Here is a 21,168-nt window from a genome sequence, read left to right as displayed (position 1 = left end):
TTTTGTCCAGCTATTCAGTCACATGGATTTCTCTCGCTTCGTTGAGGAGAGACTAGAATCGTGTCAAATTTCCAGATACTCTCTCTCATCTTGTGACCTGCTGAGGTGGCCGGTAGCGGGGAAACACCTCTCCGGGCCCTGCCTACACAAGGATAACAAAAAACCTTCCGACACACGCAATCGCATGAAGAGTTTCCTGGTTCATCAGAATGCCGAGCAGAGCGTTCAGAAATTTCCAGGCCTTGAGAGGCATTCGGTATGCCGTTGCACTTGCGATTGTCTTGTTCGTCTGTTTATCCAGACGCGGAGTAGCGGCCGACCTTGAGGTTGTCCCCTGCGAATCGAGCGCGGCCGTCGTTTCACTCGCACTCAAGGAGACAACGAAATCGGTCAAGTTCAAGTGTGCCCAGAATTCAAGTCTGTACCCAACGGTGTCGGACAACAACAACAAGTTTTGCGTGGATTCGATGTGCCGACAGGAAGTCGACTTGGGCGAGTCGTATAATCTGTCGCAACAACCAGGGGCTACGGGTAGTTCACATCTAAAGAGCCTGAGAACGGGAGAATCACCAACCTACACGCTCACACTGACGAGACAGCCAGAGAAGTCACAAACTCTATATTTCCTGTGCAAATCGACAGCGGCGGCCCCCGAGGAGGAGCGGGAAGAAACGGCAGAAACCTCGTCTGACAAGTCAACAAGTTGCATAATTCAGGTCGCCGTCTACGGCGCACAAGCCCTCTCCGATGCAGCATCAGAAAGTGAGCCTCAAGTCACCCAAAAACGGCTTGTGCTTGGACATTCCAATCTTGCGAAACTCAGCTAGATCGCACCAATCAGCTGGTTGTTCATTTTGAGGAGTTCCTTTCCAGCTTAAGTCAATCTAGGTTTGACCATCCCGACTCATTTGCAAAACACATGGTTTCCAGTAAACCGTGACTGCAGCGTGCCTTTACTCAAGGAACTTGCTGACTCGTGTCGAAGGACCACCCAAGGCAGGTGGAAATGAATCCCCCTGTTGCGACTCTGCTTCGCCAATACTCAAGAAAACACCCGTGGCAGTTGTCCATCTAGCGTGCTTTCCGGCGTGATTCAACTCATTTCTACAAAAAAAGATGGAGTTCTCCCCCCGTGCGTCTACTGCCCGTCTCACCATATCGTCCATTCAAATGCTGCAATTTCAGTCGTCGCGCTCCCTCGCGATCCCCTGCTTTTCCTCTCCACAGCGAATCGCCACAATGTGGGACTGTGTCCTCTTTCGTTTTAGTCTGGCGTCTTCCTGTTTATTCATCAATTCACGTCCCTGCTTGAATCTAAAAATTGGTCTCTTCCCTTTACCTTTTGTTGTCTCAGGGGTCTGTACGCTCGGCAGCAGCCTGGAGGATGTCACCCTCAACTCCACGTCCAACAAGGTCACGTTCCGGTGCGGAGACGGCGGTACGCTGTCGCCTGTGAATTTCGAAAATGCGTTCGCAGGGGAACCGTGCTCAACAGAAACGAGCCTTGCTACTCTCGGTTTGCGTGCGACTCTCCTAGAAGGAAAATCGGCTTCAAAAGACGCTGCAAAGGTTCCTGCATACACCTTGGAGGTATCGGAGTTTCCAGCAGGACCCGACTCCGCCCGGGTCTGCTACAAGTGTCACCAGCCAAGCAAGCAGAAAGATCCTGCCGGTGACACAACGGCTTCCGAGTGTAAAGTTGTGATTAATGTGGCACCTGATTCTGAAACGGGCGATGACAAACCTGACGATGATGAGCCTGCTACAAGCGATGCAACGGAACATACTGGAGTCAACTTTGTTCTATCCGGTGTCATCGTCCTCACCGCAGCTCTCGGCCTGAACGAAGCCCTAATGCACTTTGGCGGTCTTGGCGAGTGAGCAGTTTTCGCTGGCCCTGATGGTCCTGAGGGACGTGTCTGTTACCTTGGGGAACCTCGTGCTATTTGGCCCGCCTCTCATAGTCTCCTTTCTTCTCCACGTGCCGGCGAAAATTATCTGCAGATCTTCCACTCTGCCAGAAGACATGACGTTCTAGTCGTCACCATTTGTGACCAGGATCAACGTCGAAGAGACCTGCTACGTCGGCGATGGACGCGTTTCCGTATCCGTAGCGGACTAGAGTTCGACGCACATTATGGTTTTTGATCGTGCTGGAGAACCGTAACTATCTGAAGCAAGACGCCCTCCTTCCCCTGGAAGGCAAGTGACGTATTTGATTGTGTACATTTTGTGTGTTTAGTGTTACGTTGGCCCCAGAGGAGCCGAACACCGCTTGAGAGATGTCGGCGCTTTCTCTTAGCCCTTCTTGCAGATCTCCCAACAATTTTTCTCTCTCACACGCCGAACAACGAAGCACTACTTCCGGCAATCCAACTCGGTGGGAGGTTGAACTGCACAGTGTTCACGTGAACGATACCTTACGGTGGCTAGGGGTCCTTGATATCTGGGACGTAGGCCGTTAACACAAAGAAACACACAGGTTCGTGGCTAGGTTGCACAATATTCCACCAGGCCATGGGCTTGCCCAAACTTACTTTCCCCAATCAATTAGATCTACGGTGCCACCGTGTGACGTTCGGCATACAGTCCGGCCGAGTCGCTGTGAGGTCACCCCCGTCCTCAAGTGAGTGCGGCGCCGCAAACGATGGTGTTGGGCGAAATAGCCGACAGCGGTGGCGCTCTTCCGTGCTCTAAATGGGAGTCTGGTTACAGATCCATCGTTCTTGGGTCACTCGCGTGTGTGTGAGGGCAGAAGTGGCCTTTCTTGCTAGGGATAATCTCCGGCTTCGTGCGGGAGGATGCCGCAAAGGGACAATCACGCTACTCGGCCACGGCGAATTTAGACGAGCGCGCCCGAGCACACTGCTCCGGATCAATCCGGGTTGATTTCACGTAGACCTACACACAAGCATGTGGAAATACACGTGAATATATGCATTGTCATGCTTAAAAATACACTCCACTCCCTTTTAAACAATGCCTTTGCCCTAATGCAGTGAAACCAGTCAGCCTGTGACTCTACATCTAAAGAGATTGAGATCCTGCCCTCCACGGGGCAAAATTAGCCGCTAGGGACCGACGGGCGACAGGCCTGAATTCCGTCTGGGAAGTCAGCCTCCTTGCTGATTCAGTTTTTGCACCAACCCCCCGGGGGCGTCCTACAGGGGACTCCTTCCCTTCATGAATGCACCAGTGAACCAGTCCTGGTTCGAGATTTTGTGTCCATCTACGGAACAACGTGATTTTATCCTGATTCACTGGAGAGAGAGACTAAAAGTGACTCAGATTCATTGGATATCGTGTCGCGTCCTCTGATCGTTGGAGGTGTCAGGTACAGAGAAGACAGTGCGGAGAGTTCGCTTCTCCAGGAGAGATATCTTCCGCATCCCGCAATTAACTGGTCACCGGGAAAGTTCTTGGTTCGTCAGCATGTCAAACAAGGCGTCTGGAGGCTTTCAGGCCTTGAGAGGCCTCCGATATGCAGTCGGAATCGTGCTTGTCGGCGTGCTCTGTTTATCCAAAGTCGGGGCGGCGGCCACGGACGATTCTATTCTAGCCGTATGCGGGCGGGACGACGCGGTGTTGGTTCAGCTGCCGCTGAAGGATACAAAGACAACAGCCAAGTTCAAGTGTCCGGAAGGCTCAGTTCTGTTCCCAGGTGAACCAGGCGAAGCAGGTGGACAACTGACAAAGTTTTGTGAGGATTCGTCGTGCACCCGACAAGCCACGTTGGGTGATTCATTTAGACTTTCAGCAGAGGTTGAAAATGGACGCAAGAAGACACAAGAGTCCAAGACCTACACATTACAGATGACACGAGAACTTGAGAGCTCCAAAAACCTATATTTCCTCTGCAAGGCAACAAAGGCTCAGTCTGAAGATACAGGTTCAGGAGGTGCAAAAACTGCTACTGAAACAACGGACACAACGTGCACGGTTCTGGTTGCAGCATTCGGTTCGAAGCCTGCATCCGATAAAGAATCAGAAAGTGAGCAAGATACCAACCTGGTACCCTTGTTTCCGCGGCCCGACATTGCGACACTCAGCTATGCTCCACCATTGTGCTCTTTGTCCTGAATTGTTCCGGCCCTGTGCTCTCTACCAAGATTCGAACATTTTGAATCGCCTCCAGAACGCTCAGCAGCATCGTAGCATGAGGCGGCTTTCGTGTGCAACTTCGTGACTCAAGGCGCTTTCTCAGTAGTGCCCCACCATGTCCCATGACAGGCGGAAAGGACTCTAGTTCATGTTTCGTCTCGCACAGTACTCAGAAACGACGGTCATGACGGAAATTGTGCATCAGGTGCTTCAACTCTTCCTGCATGAGGCCACTTGCTGGTAAGATGTAGAATCGTTTCCTTCTTCAATCGTGCTTCAACCCTTAATCTCATTTTCTGTCCTACCTACGCTTTTGTGGGTTCTTCCCCCAGTAATACGTTCACAAGGCTGTACCGGTTTTTACTTCTTTTCACTTCCTTTCTTCCCTGTTTATTTGGATGTACGTCTTCTCTCCTTCATCAAAAGCTGTGATGTTTGTTTGCTTTTTTCAGAGGAGTGTACCATTGGTCGGACCGTGCCAGTCACCACCCTTACTTCCACGTCTAATAAGGTATCATTTCGGTGTGGTGACATTGGGGACTTGTTGCCCGGAAATATCGAGAATGCTTTCAATGGAGAAGAATGTTCCAAAGAAGAGAGCCTCACGCAACTCGGTTTGGGTGCTACTCTCGTAGTAGGCCGTTCCGCTTCAGAGAATTCTGCTGTCGCCTACACGTTAGAGGTCTCAAAGTTTCCAACAGATGCTCCTGTCAGCCTGTGCTACAAGTGTAACATCGATTCTACCGACGGAAAACAGGCGCAACAAAAGTCCGGCACGGAGTGAAAAATGCGGATCGACGTCGTACCAAAATCGTATGAAAATTCGGCGAGATGTGCAACAGACCATACCGCAGGCCTTTTGCTCACAGCATGTGCCTTTCTCCTTTCCTCTGCTCTCGCCGTAAATCCAACCGTATAGACGGAGAAACAGTCTCTTCCCCCCGCGTTGGTCATGTAGACTCTGATTCATCCGATTTAGACTGCTGCATAAAAAGACATATTGGTGTGTAGGCGAGCATTGTGATCATAATGGTGTGAGGCGGCAGTTCTCGCTGCCTGTCGCGGTACGCTATCCCTGGGAACGAAACGTTTTTCGGATTCCAGAGCCCCGTGTTGCATTCTGCTTCCTCCCTCTCAAAGGTGCCTCCAGCCTACAAGTGCCCGCAAACGGCTTCCACAAATCCCTGCCACACAAGACAAGACGTTCAGGTTGACAGTCTTGTGGACCACTACGTCTTCGTGACGTACACGCTTCCCCATCAACCTGGATACAAGCCGGAGACACATCAAACGTCGGTGACGGGATGCGTTTTCGTGCATGTATTGCAGTAGTTAGAAGAACAACACGGTCGTGGAAAGAGAGGGCTGCAGCCTCGCATGTAATGGAGACAAGACGGTCTCCGTCTTCCAGGCACGAGACAAATTTGATTCTGAACAAGGTATGCATTGATTGTCACCGTGCTCCCCAAGGTGTCGATCTCTTTGAGAGATACGCCGGCGCGGTTCTCGATCCTTGCAAAACTCCGAGCGAGTCCTGTCTGCCGACAAATTTTGAGCAAGAAAAGCAACGGCTCCGAATATCTGTTTCTATCAGAGCAGCTAATACCAATTGTTGAAGGCCATGGCACCAGGAGTTGTTCGGAAGTTCTAGAGCGAATGGAATATGTGCCCTCAGTTAACATCAACTTCGGGCAGTGACTGCAAGGCATTCCGGACCACTCAGTCGCCATACCGCACATCGGGGACACATCGAGCTGGAACCGCTGAAAGAAGGGCGCTCACTTCGCATCAAGCGGTTGCAGTAATCAGCTGGCAACAAGGGCGTTACAGGTTACCGCAAGAGTGGCAGTCAATCTGCATGTGTTTATATACCCAGATGTAGACAACGGCAAAGGCCTACAGCCGTCAGCAGCACCGAACCTCGTACATCATCGAACGCAGTTTCCGGACTCGGAGCACGCGCCGACCGCTGTTTATTCGCTATTGCATAAAAAGCTTTTTGAAGTCGGGAGTAGTTTTGTTGTTCCTGCACCGAGGTAGCGCCCAGACCCCACGGATAAGAATTACTTCCAAAGTTCGGAAGTCTCTCGCGTGCATTGTTTAGGTTTGCCATCAGTCCAATGGAGCACCGCGCAACGGATCCGTGGAAAACGCAGGCCAGCGTTCAGGTCGTGTCGGTTCTGACTACAGACTGGCCCTCACCGCCGGATAACTGGGATGAATGGCCAGATGGAACCTCAGGATATATATATATATATATATATATATATATGTTTGGTTTTCCGGTATAACCTCGACACAACAGCCGCGGAACTACACCCCGATCTCCCTTGTCTGTTTCCGAACACGGCAAGGAGATGTCCTCACTGCTGGAGATGACGCAGGCCGAGTAACGCGACGACGTGCTACTCTGCGTCTACAAATATATTCAGGCTTTCCACGTATTCACATCGGATGCCGGCAGTGCTGGTCTGAATCAGGGCAAATGAAGAAACGTGGCCGAGTGGCCTCCTTTCAATATGTCGTGAAACACCGAGCACCGCCAGTTCGACTTTTTCTGTCTTTTCCACTGCATTTCTTAATTCGCTTGCGCTAGGGCGGGGTTCATCCAAAAATACACAAAAACGAAGAACAGCGTTTTTCCTGCAGGGTCCAGGCCTATACGTCCTGCTTTCTTTTTCTTGCTCAAGCACTGAAGACGAGCAAAGCCGCTTCTCGGTGTTTCTGTTTCATTGTCCTGTTCTTCCTTTCTCCTTCTGTAGCAGCGAGTCGGAAAATTGAGGCTGGGAGATGGTGCCATAGGAAAAACAGCTAAAACTCAAAACAGCGATAAACACCGTTTCCGTTTCGTTGCCTTCTTCATCGCTATTCCCCGTCTTATCTCTCTCGGATTCGCCCCTCTGATGGGCTTCGCCAGTGTCTCGAAGTAGTGTATCATGCGACGCTGTTCAGAGGGAGGCGCAGATACGAAAATGGAGAGTGAGAAGACGCTCCCGCTTACACACAACATACACACAACCTCGACAAATTCAGAGCGACAGAAACAGATGGCGTAGAAACGTAAATGAAGTTTAAGTGAAGAAGGAGTCTGTAAAAAGGATGCCATGTCTAACACAGTTGCCGGAAAAAACTCAGTGGCACAGATTCAAGGGCGCCTGCACTTTCCGTCAAATCCCGTCTTTTCATCGTTCTTAAAACAGTCGCCCCTAGGATCTCTCGTCTCTGTCTCCTCTTCTGAACTCCTGGTAGGAAACTTTTTCGACGACCATCTCGCCCTGTTTCTTGCGCTCCTTTTGTGTCGTACCCCTTTTTTCCTGCCGCGCCTACTCCATCTGCATTAGGAACGCTCTATCTCTGCTATCTCCCTTTCTCTATAGGACCGTTGCTCGTATACCGCCTGAAACGCGTCCATCATGTGATCCCGCCTCCAGACCGCCGTCTGGCGAATAGCTTGCGTTATGGCTATTATTGGCATGAGCAAAATTGCGGTGCGAGTCTCCAACAACAGGCAGCGAGGAAGGAGAGAAGAAGGTACCTCCTTTGTTTCCGTCCTCGTCATCCCCATTCCTCCCTCGCGTTACGCCGGTGCCGAAACCGCGAACTCCATGCGCCTTTTCACACTCGCGTGCGTCCGGTTCTCGGTACTCACCTCGGCCGCGATAAAACTGTTCATCAGGCAGTCTCTGTTCCTCGCTTACCCTGATTTCTCCGTCTCTTCTCTTTTCGCTCGGCTGCCTTTCTGCGCGAGCCGCCACAAAGCGGCTTTGTCTGCCCTCATCAACAAAACCGTCTGAGGAATCTCTGAAGGCGCGAGACGCCCCTGAAGGCAGCTGAGATGCGCGGGAAGGCTGTGGGCGTTTCTCCTGTGCCGAAAGAGCCCTTGCGGGCGACGAAACGGACAGCAACGCCTCCTCCTCTGCCATGAACAAAGACGGACTGTACGGCAATTCGCCGACAAGAATACGTTGCAGAAGACTCAAACGAGAGATTGCGGAAGACAGCGCAACCTGGGTGGAGAAGGATCGGGCACACGAAGGGGAGGGAGCGGAAGAAGACGACGATGAACTGCAGGCACAATTCCAGAAAAGGGATGGGAAACCGAAGCGCCTGACAGTGCCCACCGGCCGCAGAAGAGCAGAGACCGGACAGTTCTAGAGAGAGACCAGTCGCTCTCGAGGGGCATAATGCGGCAACATCGCAGACACTCAGTTAGACCGAAACCAGGTGCTTTCAGGAAAACGCATGCCAAGGATAACAAGAAAAATCTACGAAAGGGGGCAACGAAACGGTTCACAGGGACAAGATGGTTTTTTCTCACCGCCCACTGGGGGATCCCTCGGCTGCCGCAGCTGCCTCTGAGACCGCTGCCGCCTTGAGGGTCGCCACAATGTCTTCGACGTGGCGTCCAAGTAACACTCCATCGACGCTGGCTTCACTGCTGAAGGACAAAGAACAGCGAAGAAAAAGGCAACATGACAGCGAAGGAAAAACGGAATGCACCATGCGCCTCATTCCCCTCGCGCCACTGCGGAAATAAAAAAGAAGAGCCATGCGGGGGCCTTCCCGCTCCACTGAGAAAAAAAGTGTCCTTATCACAGGCAGGAATACCCGTAAGTGCAAATCTGTATCCACACAAGAATGTACACCGGTAGAAGTATAAAGAATGTAATACACGTTTCTCTCCGTATTCAGTCATGTAAACGTATGGTATTGCCGAGGATCCTACAGTCTTTGCTGTCCCTTCTTTCCACGCTCCCCCACGCGACCTTTATTTACCCTTCTCACCGTCTGCCTGTCTCCGCTCCATGTGTCCCCCACCACCTCCTTCTTTTTCCCGCCCACAGATCTTCTGTCTTCTTTGACTCGCTTGATACTGCCCTTGATACTGCCGACTTGATGATTCGTCCCCTCGGCCTCTGTGTCTCTTCCTGCTGTCTTACTGTATACCTGTCTCTGTTTCCGACTGAGACCCCGACGCGCGGCAGCGCCCGGTGTTCTGTACTGCTTCCTTCTTCACCTCCCGACCCCGACCGCTGCTTCGCCTGTGCCTGTTGCATGTGATGCGGCTCAGCCTTCTCGGGGCCTGCCGTCTGAGTGGGGGACGCGCCACTTGCTGCCTGGGGTGTCGTTACGTGGTACAAGTCCCCGCGGGTTGGGGGCAGAGCCCGACCGCAGTTGAGAGAAGGGACAGGCGTCGAAGCAGAGACGTTGTGGGGAGCCTCTGTCGACGACGAGTGCCGCGCGCGCGACGATGAGGGGAAGTTCCGAGGTCCCTTCACGCCGGTTCCATCTACGTCTCTCCCTTCTTCAAAGGCAGATGCGGGGGAGTGATGAGGTGGTTTGTGCGGTCCGTCTTCAAGAAGAGAAGACGCGTGGCGCGAAGACGATGGGGAAGAGCCAGGTGGCTTGGACACAGCAAGGACTCTGGGCTTTTGCGGCGAGCGGAGGGAAAGGGCCAGGAGAATGAGCGGCTGGAGGGACTCGATGGGGGGAAACTTGAGCAGACGTCGGAGGCACAGCGTCTCGTCGCTGGCCAAGAGGTTTTCACGAACAAACACGAGCATGGCCAGCGCAAAGTAATCGGTTAGGGGAAGCCGAGAAGACGCAGAGGCTCCCAGTCTCTCAGGGACATAGGAAGGTCCAGAAGACGACCCTTCGCCCGGCGGCGAAGCTCCGGAGGCAAGCGACGCGCGGCCACTGCTCAGGAGATCTGTGCCTTCTCTGGATGGAATGGCCGATCCAGACGAAGACGAGACAGAAGGCGAGGAAGAGGCAGCTGCAGAGGCTCGGTTGCGCAGGTAGGCGTCGGCGAAGATGGCGTCCCAGATGAAGATCGTGTCTTGAACGTGGAACTCCCGGCTGAAGAGGAGTCGGAGCCAGCGAAGAAGAAACAGCTGCGGCTGTATATCCACCCCGACGAGGTGTTCATACAGCGTGCTGTCGGCTTTCCGCAGGAGCGAATGGAAGATGTGGCTGCAGCGCCACAAAATCGCTGACTGGTGGGTCTGCGGAGCCGGAGAGGTCGTACCCACAAGTCCTCCCAGGGCTCCAGCGGCTCCTTTGCCCAGGATATTTCCCATGGGAGAGGCGACCGGTTTGGGCGCAGCGGGGGGCGGGATGTATGCGGCGCGCATCAGAAAGTCGTTCATGAGGGCGTTGAAGAGCGAGAACGCGTCGGCTTCGATGTCGGTCGCGTTCGCAGAAAGAAGGACGCGCACATGTGGCGACACATTCTCTGGGAAAGAGCCGGAGTCGGAAGACACAGGCACTTGTTCTCTGACGCAAACGAGGAAAAAGATCGCGAGAAGTTCATTCATTCCCTGTTTATACGACACGTCCGGGTTCTGCCGACTCCACGTGAAGAGGATGCGCTGGAGAGCTTTTCGCGTGGAGTCCCGACAGAAGAGCGTGCGGTCCGCGAAGGTGCGCTCGATGTCTTTCCAGATTTCCTCCATCAAACTGTCGTTTTGTTGCTTCTGACTCCAAGGGTTATCTGCCGTTGACGCTAGAGGGTGGAACTTCTGCGGATCAAGCGCGGTCAGCCTCTTTGCGCTCAGCTTCTGTTCTTCTCGCAGCTGGAAATATTTTTTTCTGTGAAGGTCCACCTGCGCAGCCCAGGCAGAAGGTTCGGCCCCCTCCAACAGGCCAAGGTATCGCGGCCAGAGGATGCGGCGAAGAAACGGAGAAGACGCCGAGAGCGATTCGGAGCAGAGACCCGAAGACGGTTCCTCATCTGACCGTCTCGTCGCAAGCACTTGTTTCGCTTGATCGCCAAGGGGAAGTGCCGTGAGAGCTTCAAACAGGCGGGAAACTTCAGAGACAGTGAGAGGAGGCAACCCGTCGTCGTCTTCGCCGACGAGAAAGGAGGTGTCTGCTGGACAGGAGCCCACGCCGGTCTGAGGCGCACTCGCCCCTCCCTCCGAAAAAACTGACGGAGACGACATGGCGAGAGAAGGGAAAGACGGCGGCAGAAGTTCGGAAAACCTCGGCCAGAGGAAAGCTCGGAGTGACGGGGAACCGAACGGGCAAATTCCATATGCCCCTGTGACCAACTAGCCGAAAGACGCGTCTTTCTCGGTGGAACGAACCTCACAGAACAGTTCTGATCCGAAGTCGTCGCTCTCCAGTGTAGCCCGGGGTCTCCAAAAAAACAAATAAGATATCCGGGCTGTCTCTCGCCTGATAAAAAGGGACGCTTCGTTCCGTTCCGCTTGCGGGTTGTCTGGCATGCCTGGTTCTCACAACAGAGACGACACTAACAACGTGACGCTTTCTCAGGAAGCCAACGAGAGAGGAGGGTTCTCTTGGCACCGTAGACGAAAGAGAAAGGTAGAAAGAGGGACAGGAAAGACTCGAGAATGCGGCCGGTGGACGAAAAAGCGACACACGCGATCGAAGAAGCAACAGACGGTAGCGTGGAAAGAAGTGAGAGAGAAACATGTCCTCAGTCAAGTGAAGACCTCCACCTTTCGAAGTGTATCTGTGTCTTGGCGAAACTTTTGCGCCGAAAAAAGACAAAGTTTGGCCTCACACCGGTGTGCGACATCCGCATGACCTGACACGCAGACCTCGTAACACAGCCGACTCGGAAGTTTGGGTGTTCTGCTAGCTCCTCGCCTTCAGATGTCGCGTCTGTTTCGGCGTCACCAGCCAAATTGACGTCTCTTCTTTCAGACGTTCACCGGTCCGAGAAAACTCGGAAAAGCCTCAACGGTGGCTGTGCACAAGACGGGACAGCGAGAATCGAGAAACGTTACCGTTTAACAAGCGAACGAACCAGTTACATCTGCAGGGCTGCCTCGGGGCATAAACACCGCTGGGGGAGGCGTCGAGGCGGGCGAAGTTCCCTCGCTGCACACCGCACAGAAAGCTTATCTCCTTCCGTTATTGAAGATGATTCCTCCTTTTGTTATCGACATGCACCGAGTTTTCCTGGGAGCGTCTTTCTGAGAACAAAGGATATTTGCTTCCGACTCTCTTCCCCTTCGTGTGTCATCCGACACATCCCGCCTCTGGAACATCGAGGGCTCTCAGGTGTCGGTTGCCACGGCTTATTTTCGGGAAGCGGATGGGACCCGACAAACTTCAACCCTGCATCTCTTCTTTTTTCGTTGTCGCAAGACACCGGGACTGTCCTTTCGCCTTCTCTGTCGGCCCGTTTCTTTAGATACTCGCAAGGAAGCAGAAACCGTGCCCTGCCGTTCCACAGTCTCCCCCGCCGTGACACATTCATGTTAAGTGCAACTGACAGCTTGTCTCACGCGCGTCCAGGTACAGTGTTATCGACACGCCACAAATTGCGGAAGGGGCCAATCCCAGAGATTCCTTTTAGTACTGACAGTGGGCTCTTGTCAGGCCATGAAGGGGTGCGGTTCTGATGCGTTCCCTTCTCTCTCTCCCGAGTCTTGATAGACTGTTATCGAGAGCTCTGGCATGGGCAAGAGTGGATCGTGTGAGTTCCCTTCAGCTACACTCAACAGCACGTCTCTCCATCAGCAGACTAGCCACTGTCGTGCTCAAGGTCGTGTTTGTTTCCTTTCTCTGGTCTGCGAAGGACTCTTTTTTTTTGACGACTGGCATCACGGCGAGCCTGGGTAAAGCAAAGGGGAAGAATCCCAAGCCGGTGCCTGAATGTACGACTTGGGAAATGCCCCACCCCCCCCCCCCCCCCTTCTTCCCCAAGCAAAAATCCACGCCCTGTAGCCGTCCACTGCGAAAGCGATTTGGATAATTGAGGCAGCGAGGTCCTCTGTGGGGTCGACGGTGTGTGATTCCACCGAGTTGAAGAGGAGTTTGCAGCGATTCCGACAAATCCCTGTACAGCTAGGGCTTCATCGAGAAAAGGTGCTCCCACGTGCGTCCAGGAGTTTACGTGGACAGAAGGCCTGACATCGTTGACCTCGTACATCTCTGTTTTCCAGTCTCTCTGGGTCCTAGTTCTATGTTGTTAGCAGGACATAGTAAAGATGATAGCTATTGTGGAAATGGAACAGAGGATACTGAATATGACTCCAGTTATGAGATACAGACATGCAACTCGTGTGATTGCTGTACACCACGACCCCGCTAGACGCTAACTTCATGGCGAATCATCCCTTTCTGTGAAACACAATCCCTTGTCTCCGTTGGTATGATCTCAAAGTACCGAAACCCACGTGATCTCTATAGTATGACGGGACACCAGAGCCAACCTTCGATAGATAAATATACCCTGTATCCCTCTCAAGGCCCAATCAATGAAGCATTTGCACCGAACTGAGGCGGAATGACCGTGCACTTAACTAGCGTAGTCGCATCACATCCAACCTCACAACAGGTATACGGCAGAATTACGTGGAATATTCATCAGGGCATGCGAAGGAAGGAGCTATCTTATGGATTTGACTTACCCTACCAGAGCCAGTCATTCATAATTCACCAGTACGTACGAGCATGTGAGGACCTCGTCACCGCCTTGGTGTTCCAACAGTCAAAGCAGCCTCGGACAAGAACTTTTCACATTGGTGTCTTCCACAAACACTTCCGCAAACGAGCCCCGTGACAGCTTGTCGAGTTGCACTTGTCGCTTGTAACTCCGGTGACGCGTGCGGTGAAAAGAACTGTACAGCCAAGTGCCGCTGGATCCTTGCCACACAAGCTGTGGATTTTTCTGCAGCAAGGAATTGCATGTACTTTACTCAAAAACTTGACAAATCAGATGCTCTTGCTCTAGTCGGGAGGATGCAGAGGGTTTCTTTAGAAACGACCTAAGAAGACAAGACAGAAACATAACGGCCAGAGGCACCGGCTTGTCTTCTGGCGGTTTGTCCGAGTGGTTAAGGAGTTGGACTTGAAATCCAATGGGCTGTGCCCGCGCAGGTTCGAACCCTGCAGCCGTCGTACTTGAAATTTCAGTAGCGTGCTTCTCTTTTATAAGAAAATTGGAAAAAAAAACGTGCGATTAATCAATATGTTGAATGTTCACATATCTTTTGGTCGGAGACTTTGCATTTTCGGTCTCGATCTTGAATTATTCGCGAGGGCGGCGACGTCGCTCGAGCGACTGCAGCCCTGGAGTTCTAGACCCACCACAGCGTCTTGACCAAAAATCAACTACGGAGGAAGACTCCATCCATGAATTTCATGGCCTTGTTTTCACAATGTAAAACGTGTAAGCAGCATCGAAATTGCCTTCAAGTCAGTATAGGGGATGGCTGTTTCTGCCTTGGCACATTGTCTCTCTTTCAGGGCCAACCCGCCCCAATAAGGCGCACATGGTTCGCGGTTATCTGTTCGTAGCTCTGTTACGTGCGTACCGCAGCGTGGACGGGCTGTATTTTCGCAACCCTTCCCAACTTTTTGTTTGTCTTGCTTTTCTCGCCTCTGTGTTGTGTGTCTGTGTTTCCCCTTCCCGAGTCTCGGTTCGTGGGGTCCTGTCATTGACCACGAATCTGTCGAGTTCTGGAAACCTGCTGCGCTTCGCAGAATGGAAACCCGGAACATCGCCGAGGAACTCCGCCCGCAGCGGACAGCCCCGAGTCAGTGCTTGAGGCGAGAATCTAAACGACAAGCTGGACGCGATACGACAACAGGAGATCACTGTGGATTTTGTCAGACTGCTTGTGCTGGCTTCTCTACCAGGGACGAAACCCTCAACGGACACTACCAGGTATCCTTGTGCGCTGATGAAGGGTACAGCTAGAATCTTATTTGCATAGCTGGAGACAACTGACGAACGACGGAAAACATCGAACAAGCAGAAGACAGCAGTTAGACGGTGAGTTGACCCACGGAAATATTCTAATTTATTTTTTATAGGAAGCAGATGAAGGCATCCACCTCCCATCTATTTCCCATCTAAGGTAATCCGAATGAGCGGGTGTGCAAAGGCGCCTGAACTGGGAGGCGGGTGTCAGTAGGCGCGCGAGAAAAACGTTGACAGAAGTTCTCCCGTACCTCTGTAGTCTCACCGACGCAAAGTGGATTGAACAGATGACCCTTTCGTCTTTTTTTAGAGCGAAGAATGTCCTTCACTTTTGTGAGAGGTGGTCAAAACGCGAACGCAGGGCGGTGAGTCGTCAGGGACAGATGCGTGTTCGCCGTATCTTCCGCCGCCTCGTCTACCAGCACAGGTTCTCTTCGCCCCGTCAATCCCCTTTCTCGCCGTCTCGTTTTCGTTTAGGCACCAAAAAAGGTATTTTTCCGTCTTCCCGTTTCCGTTCGAGGAAAGTTAGCGGGGGAGAGTCTCTCCCCGTCGCCGAGTCAAATCTCTTTCCCTTCCGTCTGTGACCCCCGGTCTGCGCCGCCTGCATCTGCACACACAGAGCTCCGAAAATCTTCCGCGTTTTTGGCGATGATCCTCGGATCTCTTTCTTCGACGAGGTCGTCGTCTTCTACTCGACTGGTCTCCTACAAACGCACTGTCTCTGCAAGGCACCCTGTTTTTCCCCCTCCACTCCCCCCCGTCTCGCATGAGCGGTGATCTTGCCGTCCTGTGGGCGCGTAGGAAATTTTCCGCGTTTCTTCTCCTTGCCGCAGAGGAAATCTTCCATATGTCGCGTTCCTCCCGCGGCAACGGAGTCTCTCCGTTGCTCTGTGGTCACTGGAGAGAGGCGCATGTCCAGAGCTGAATGGCGGCGAATCCTCTGCGCGGCAGAAGGGCCGAGCAGCGCCCTTCTGTGTGCCTCTGCGGTGTCTCCTTTTTTCTTTCTCTCTTCGCCTCCGTGTCCCCGTTTTCTCTTCTTGCCACTTTCCTCATCTGCCTTTCCTGCGTCGAGGCGCATTCGTTCCCCGCTTCTCGGAGACTGACTCCTCTCGCACTGCCTTCTGTTGACACCGTGCACCCTTCAAATGGAGACAGAGCCGAACTTTCGGGGACCCGCTTTGGGCCGTGCGCGCGTCCCTCCCCATCTTCTCGCTTGCCTCTTCAGTCCACCGCGGCGTCTCTCTCTGTGCCAGTCTCACTCTGCCCTGTGAGCAGGCCCCCGGTTCTGCCCACTTCATCTTCTCCCTCCTCTTCTGCGTCGTCTCCTTCGTCTTCTCTCGCGCTGTCTACGAGTTCCTGGTCTCCGGTGAGGAAGCGGACAGGACTGCCCTCTCTGAGTGACGGCCATGGCAGAGAGGCACAAGACCGGGGGATACAGCAGGAGGCGCAGAAGGACGCATGCGCAGATGTGCGCGGGAGCGGCTTGGGGGAACTTCCATTCATGTGCCAAGAGGGTGCGCATGCAAATCAAAGTCGTCCTCATCGACACACGAAGGCATCTGTCTCCGCATCGCGCGTGTGGCAAAGACGGCCACGTGCTCCGTTGGGGTTCCTCGTTCCTCGAAAAGCCGCGGAGTCAGGTGTGACGCCGACGTTATCGAGGTGGACGAACTGTACATACACCTCAGCAGGAGTAACTGGCCCGCCAGTGTGTGAGAGTGCGGCGTCCTCTCCAGCGGTCATTTCCCAGTCGACGCCCGAGATACACGCAAACTATTCTCTGCACCACTCGCGGACGATTTTTCTCCAGCGCTTGGCTTCTGGAAACAATAGGCTTCATTCGTCCACGTACGCTTCAGTGCTCTCCTCGCCCTCACGAGGCTTCCAGAAGAACACAAGACTAGACGACCTTGGAGTCCCAGTCATCGCGCTCCTCGGAGATGGGAATGCCGGGATGCACTGGGGAGAGCTAGGCGACTCCGCGAGACACACAGACTCGCCTTCGTCTCTCGTGGTAAAGCTTCAAATTGTGTCCGAGACAGGCAGAGGACAGACTCGGGAGGAGAAACGCCGACGGAGACACTGGCCCCTTCAGCAGCCCGGAGAAGACTGGCAAGGACGGACCGCCTTTGCCAGTGCACGAAAAAGACTGGGGCTCGGCTCGATTGAAATGAAAGTGCGGAAAGGGAAAGAAATACGGGAGCTGTCTACTCCGGAAATTGAACGCGTAAGAACAAAAGGCAGAGAGAGCGAAAAAAGTGTTCTTGTCCGGCGATGCGTCACGAGACAAGACAGCGATTTTTCTTCTCGTCGAATCACAGAGGAGATGGAGAAGGGGAAGACGAAGAGGGAGAAGAAGCAGAGAGGAGGAGAGGACGGAAGGAACGAGAGAAGTCACGAAACGGCAAATGCAGGCACACATCTAAAACGACATGACCGAGAGAGAAGAAGAACGCGGCATTATATACACACGCGACCAAGGAAAAGCAAACGTGCCCAGTTGTATGCATATATATATATATATATATATATATATATAATATCTATTTGCACAGACATCGAAACGCGTATGCACGCGTATATATATATATATATATATATATATATATATATAATGTCAACAATGGTATGTGCTGGTCTCCATATATATATATATATATATATATCTATATATATATATATATAGAGAGAGAGAGAGAGAGAATTGTAGGTCCACTCACAGCAAGACTGAGTCGGTTCCTTTCCTGTTTGTATTGCAGTCGCACTCTGTTTGTGTCCCTTTCTTTTTTTTGAGGGAAAGAAGCGGTTCGTCGCTCGGGACGCGATCTTTTCTGTCTGCGAAGCCAAAAGCGTGAACGCTTCGTCTGTTTGTTCGCTAGACGCTCACTTGGATCCGAATGTAGAATGGACTCTCCATCCGCGAGGAGAGGCGCGTGAGAGCTGCGCGTTGTGTCTCTTTTCTTTCCCCTCTTTTTGCTGCAACTGGCAGTTTGTTTTTGCGCTGCTGCTCTTCCCGGATTTGTCAGGAGATTCTTTTGACGCGGCAGGAGATTGCCCGTCTGGAGCTATTGAAACGCGCGTACAGCACGGAATATAAGCCGCACTTCCTGAAGGAAGCGCGGCACTACCTCGCGCAACTGCTGACGATTCGCTACGAGAGGCACCTCGGACTTCACAAAGACATCGACCCGTGGCAACGGAGCCCGCTTGTGGCTGATACTCCCGTTGCGACCTGCGGCGGACCTTCTCAGCCAGCTGCAAGTTCGGTTTCGGCCGCGGAGAGTCGCCTGGAGAGCGGGAATGCGAAAACAGACACCTCATCGTCTCCGCTCGCTTCCCCTCCCTCTAGGGACTCTGTGTCTCGGTTAGCTGCTTCTCTCTCTTCCCCGCGTTCGTCTGCCCCGGCTTCACATAGCAAAACGCGTCTTTCTACTTCCGCTAGTACAGAACCGTCGCGGGCCTCTTCCGCCCCCGCTGCCGCTCTTTCTTCTCGTTCCTCTCCTGGTTCTGCGTCGCCTCGTGGTTCTGCGTATCCTTCCTCTCCTGGTTCTGCATCTTCTTCACCTGTTGAGCGGCCTCGTTCGTCTTCAGGTGGTCTGTCGGCAGTGAAAGAGTCGCGCGCAACGCAGGGCCGAGAGTCTTCCCTGAAGGTGGAAGTGGAGAGCGACAGGAAGCCGAGAGAACCAGAGAGAGGAGTGGAGGCAGTAAAAAAAGTGACCGCGGGGGCCGAGCGACAGCACGAGGAACCGACGACGGTGAAGGAAAACCCAGAGGCGTCTCTGTGCATCTCGGAGCAGACGAAGGCAGAGTGGGGAAGCAAAGGAAAACATGGGAAAGAGTCGGGAGTGGACACACGCCCTGAGAAGGAAGGCACTACCGCGACACAGCAAGGGCATTCACCTGCCAAGAAACGGTCGTCTCGTTCGACTCTGTCGTCTGCAGCGGCATCGCCTCTTCTGCCTGTCTCCGAAAAATCACCGGGGAAGAAACATGAGGCAGGGACACCGACAGAGGGTGTTACTGCAGGCGGTGCGGGGGAGGCGCAGAAAAGGAAGCACACGCGAGACGAAGGCAGCAGGAACGCCGGGAAAGAAGAAAGAACAACACGGGCGAAAGGGTACGTTGCGCGGCCGGGTAAAGGCGACCAAGAGACAGGAAATTCTCAGAGAGGAAAGGGTGGCGAGACAGAAACGAAGCGCCAAAAAGCGGCGAGCAGCCATAAACGATGAGGGAAGGGGAGAAAGAGACGGCAGTCCCGCGAGTCGAGGTTTCGTCTGTTCGAGAACGAAGCGTTTCGTCTTCTGGTATGGCAAAGAAGGGCGGCAGGCCAGGAGCGTCAGCCCTGCACGCTGGTCCTTCTCTCCCTTCCTCTCTGTCTCTTCTTCCGTCTCGCGTTCGGCGGCTTCGTCTGTCCTAGCTTTTTCCACACCCCTGTCTTCCTTCTCGTATGCCTCCCCAGTTGCTCATCTGCCTCCACGGGTTTCTTCCTCTCGAAGACGTCTCTTTCTTTTCGCCTCTCCGCTTCGCCCTTCTCTCCCCGTTCCGTCTTTCAAAAACTCGCATCCGAATTCGCGGCAGCGACGACGATCCCCCCCGTTTCGGGGATCCTCCCTCGTCTGGGCGTCGGGTCCATCCGCATGCAGAGCGAGAGGTTGCTCCATCGACGCTCTCTCTGTGTTCTGGAAGCAAAGGACAGCTGCTGGTGCTTGATGCGCAGCGTGAAGACCGGCAGCCGTCTTTGCCAGGGACAGGAAGACCTTAGAGGGCTCGCCAACTCTGGGAAACTGCTCGGAGACAACGGACAAAGGCACGCCACATTGCAAGACCAGTCCAGGGGCTTACCTGCGGCTAGAGAGACTGAACACACAAAAGTATACATGCTCATGTGTTACGCACGTGCACAGGTGAATCCACAGCCACGTGCACATTCGGCAGTTTTAGTTCGTGTAAACATGCATATATATATATATATATATATATATATATGTCTGCCTCGTCATATATATGCATATCATTGTTTTGTGCGTAGAGAGAGGAGAGAGTCGATAAGAGGGAGAAGAGGAGGGGAAAGGTAGAGGAACGTTTGAGGGAGAGAACAGACTGTGGGCAGCGGAACAGGTAACGAAGGAGAGGAGCACGCATGTTGTTGTTTTTATTCAGAAGGCAAAGATGTACACAGTCCAGTGGAGGGGAAACAGCAAACTAGAATCTGGGAGTGTCTTCGTCTGAAGCGAAGCCTAAAGGACGGGGTCAGGGCGAGTACCGAAATGAGGGTGAAGCTTGGGAAAGGGTGACAATTTTCCTTTTATGTTTTTCGACGAAATGCGAGGGCAGCCACGAGGAAGCAAGATAACAGAGAGGCTACACCTGTCGGGGCGTTTGTTTGTCTGTGGACAGATTGGGCCCTGGGACAGCACAGACTGGGAGGGACGATCGAGTGCCTATCAGTGTGTTTTCTTTGGAGTTTTGTGGATGTCCGTGAACAAGACGACACGCGCACGATTCAGACTAACAGGCGGTAACGGGGCGTACACGTGGCCAAGCATGCAGTCAATTTGGGTCGTGGTCTCTGTGTTGTCTGGAGGCCTCAAAAAAAAGCAAAGTAAGCGCCACGGGAAGGCAGGCATTGCTCGCAATATTTATGACGTATCTTGCTTTCCTGAATGCGGCTCCGGGACGAGCGAGTGGCTGCTACACAGGAAAGAGAGATCGACCCTTGCTGCTGCAGGTCAAGAAGCACGAAATTCAGGTCTTCTCGGTGTTTCTACTCTGGATCACAAAGGGGGGGACGAAGGGGCTGCCCAGAAAGGGGAACTCGGAGACGTCTTGACTTTTAAAGCAAACTGCGCGGAATTCTACCGCCGCTGTCCCTCGTGTTTCGACGCGTCTTGATGGACGAGATCCGCCCTGAGCACATGATGGCGGTTTCCTTCTTTAAGCCTATGCCAGGGAGGCGAAGAAACGAGGGACGATGGGAGGCGAACTCCAACGAAATGAGCGGGCCGCTTGAGACTGTGAAGAGATAAGTAGACAACTCACTGACACAAACCGGGAAGGGGGGAAAAGAGAAGTTGAGCGACCTATGCAATTCCCCATTGTGGAGGGTGCCTCCGATTTTCTACTGTAATCCGGCGTCCGATATCTTTTTTTGTTCGAACGTGTCTTCCCTGCTTTGTCCCCGCTGTAAGAGTCCTCCCGGGCTACTGACTCTTTCTGTGCGGTCTTCTGGGGACGTGTTCGTGTCCCCTCTTTCCGAAACAGCCTCTCTTTGTGTCCGGGTTTGTGGACGATGAGGGTGCCTTGTGGCGTCTAGGAGGGCGACCGAGGAGTGTTTCGTTCCTCAAGCCGGAGTTCCACCGGTTGAAAAAACTTAAAGCTCTTCT

General features: G+C 53.2%; 3 protein-coding genes and 1 non-coding gene across 4 annotated transcripts; 3 read left to right on the top strand and 1 right to left on the bottom strand.

The window, feature by feature from the left end:
- Positions 1 to 209: 209 nt before the first annotated feature.
- On the top strand, positions 210 to 1,881 carry NCLIV_052810 (SRS domain-containing protein; the record flags this gene model as incomplete). Its single annotated transcript, XM_003884835.1, has 2 exons — positions 210 to 762; positions 1,355 to 1,881. The coding sequence occupies 2 exons, from the start codon at positions 210 to 212 to the stop codon at positions 1,879 to 1,881; spliced, it is 1,080 nt and encodes a 359-aa protein (XP_003884884.1).
- A 1,551-nt stretch (positions 1,882 to 3,432) lies between these two features.
- NCLIV_052800 (SRS domain-containing protein) lies at positions 3,433 to 4,885 on the top strand (the record flags this gene model as incomplete). The annotated part of the gene is made up of 2 exons (XM_003884834.1): positions 3,433 to 4,011; positions 4,556 to 4,885. 2 exons carry the CDS (start codon positions 3,433 to 3,435, stop codon positions 4,883 to 4,885), a joined length of 909 nt encoding a protein of 302 aa, XP_003884883.1.
- A 2,587-nt stretch (positions 4,886 to 7,472) lies between these two features.
- Positions 7,473 to 11,045, bottom strand: NCLIV_052790 (hypothetical protein; the record flags this gene model as incomplete). The annotated part of the gene is made up of 3 exons (XM_003884833.1): positions 7,473 to 8,166; positions 8,420 to 8,539; positions 9,049 to 11,045. The coding sequence occupies 3 exons, from the start codon at positions 11,043 to 11,045 to the stop codon at positions 7,473 to 7,475; spliced, it is 2,811 nt and encodes a 936-aa protein (XP_003884882.1).
- A 2,853-nt stretch (positions 11,046 to 13,898) lies between these two features.
- Positions 13,899 to 13,980, top strand: NCLIV_t120012. Its single transcript has one exon. It is a non-coding gene; the product is annotated as a tRNA-Ser (tRNA).
- The last annotated feature ends 7,188 nt before the right edge of the window (positions 13,981 to 21,168 follow it).

This window comes from Neospora caninum, chromosome X (assembly GCF_000208865.1).
Source record: "Neospora caninum Liverpool complete genome, chromosome X".
Classification (NCBI taxonomy): domain Eukaryota; phylum Apicomplexa; class Conoidasida; order Eucoccidiorida; family Sarcocystidae; genus Neospora; species Neospora caninum.
The sequence above is the reverse complement of the archived record's forward strand: the minus strand, read 5'-3'. Positions and strand labels throughout refer to the sequence as shown.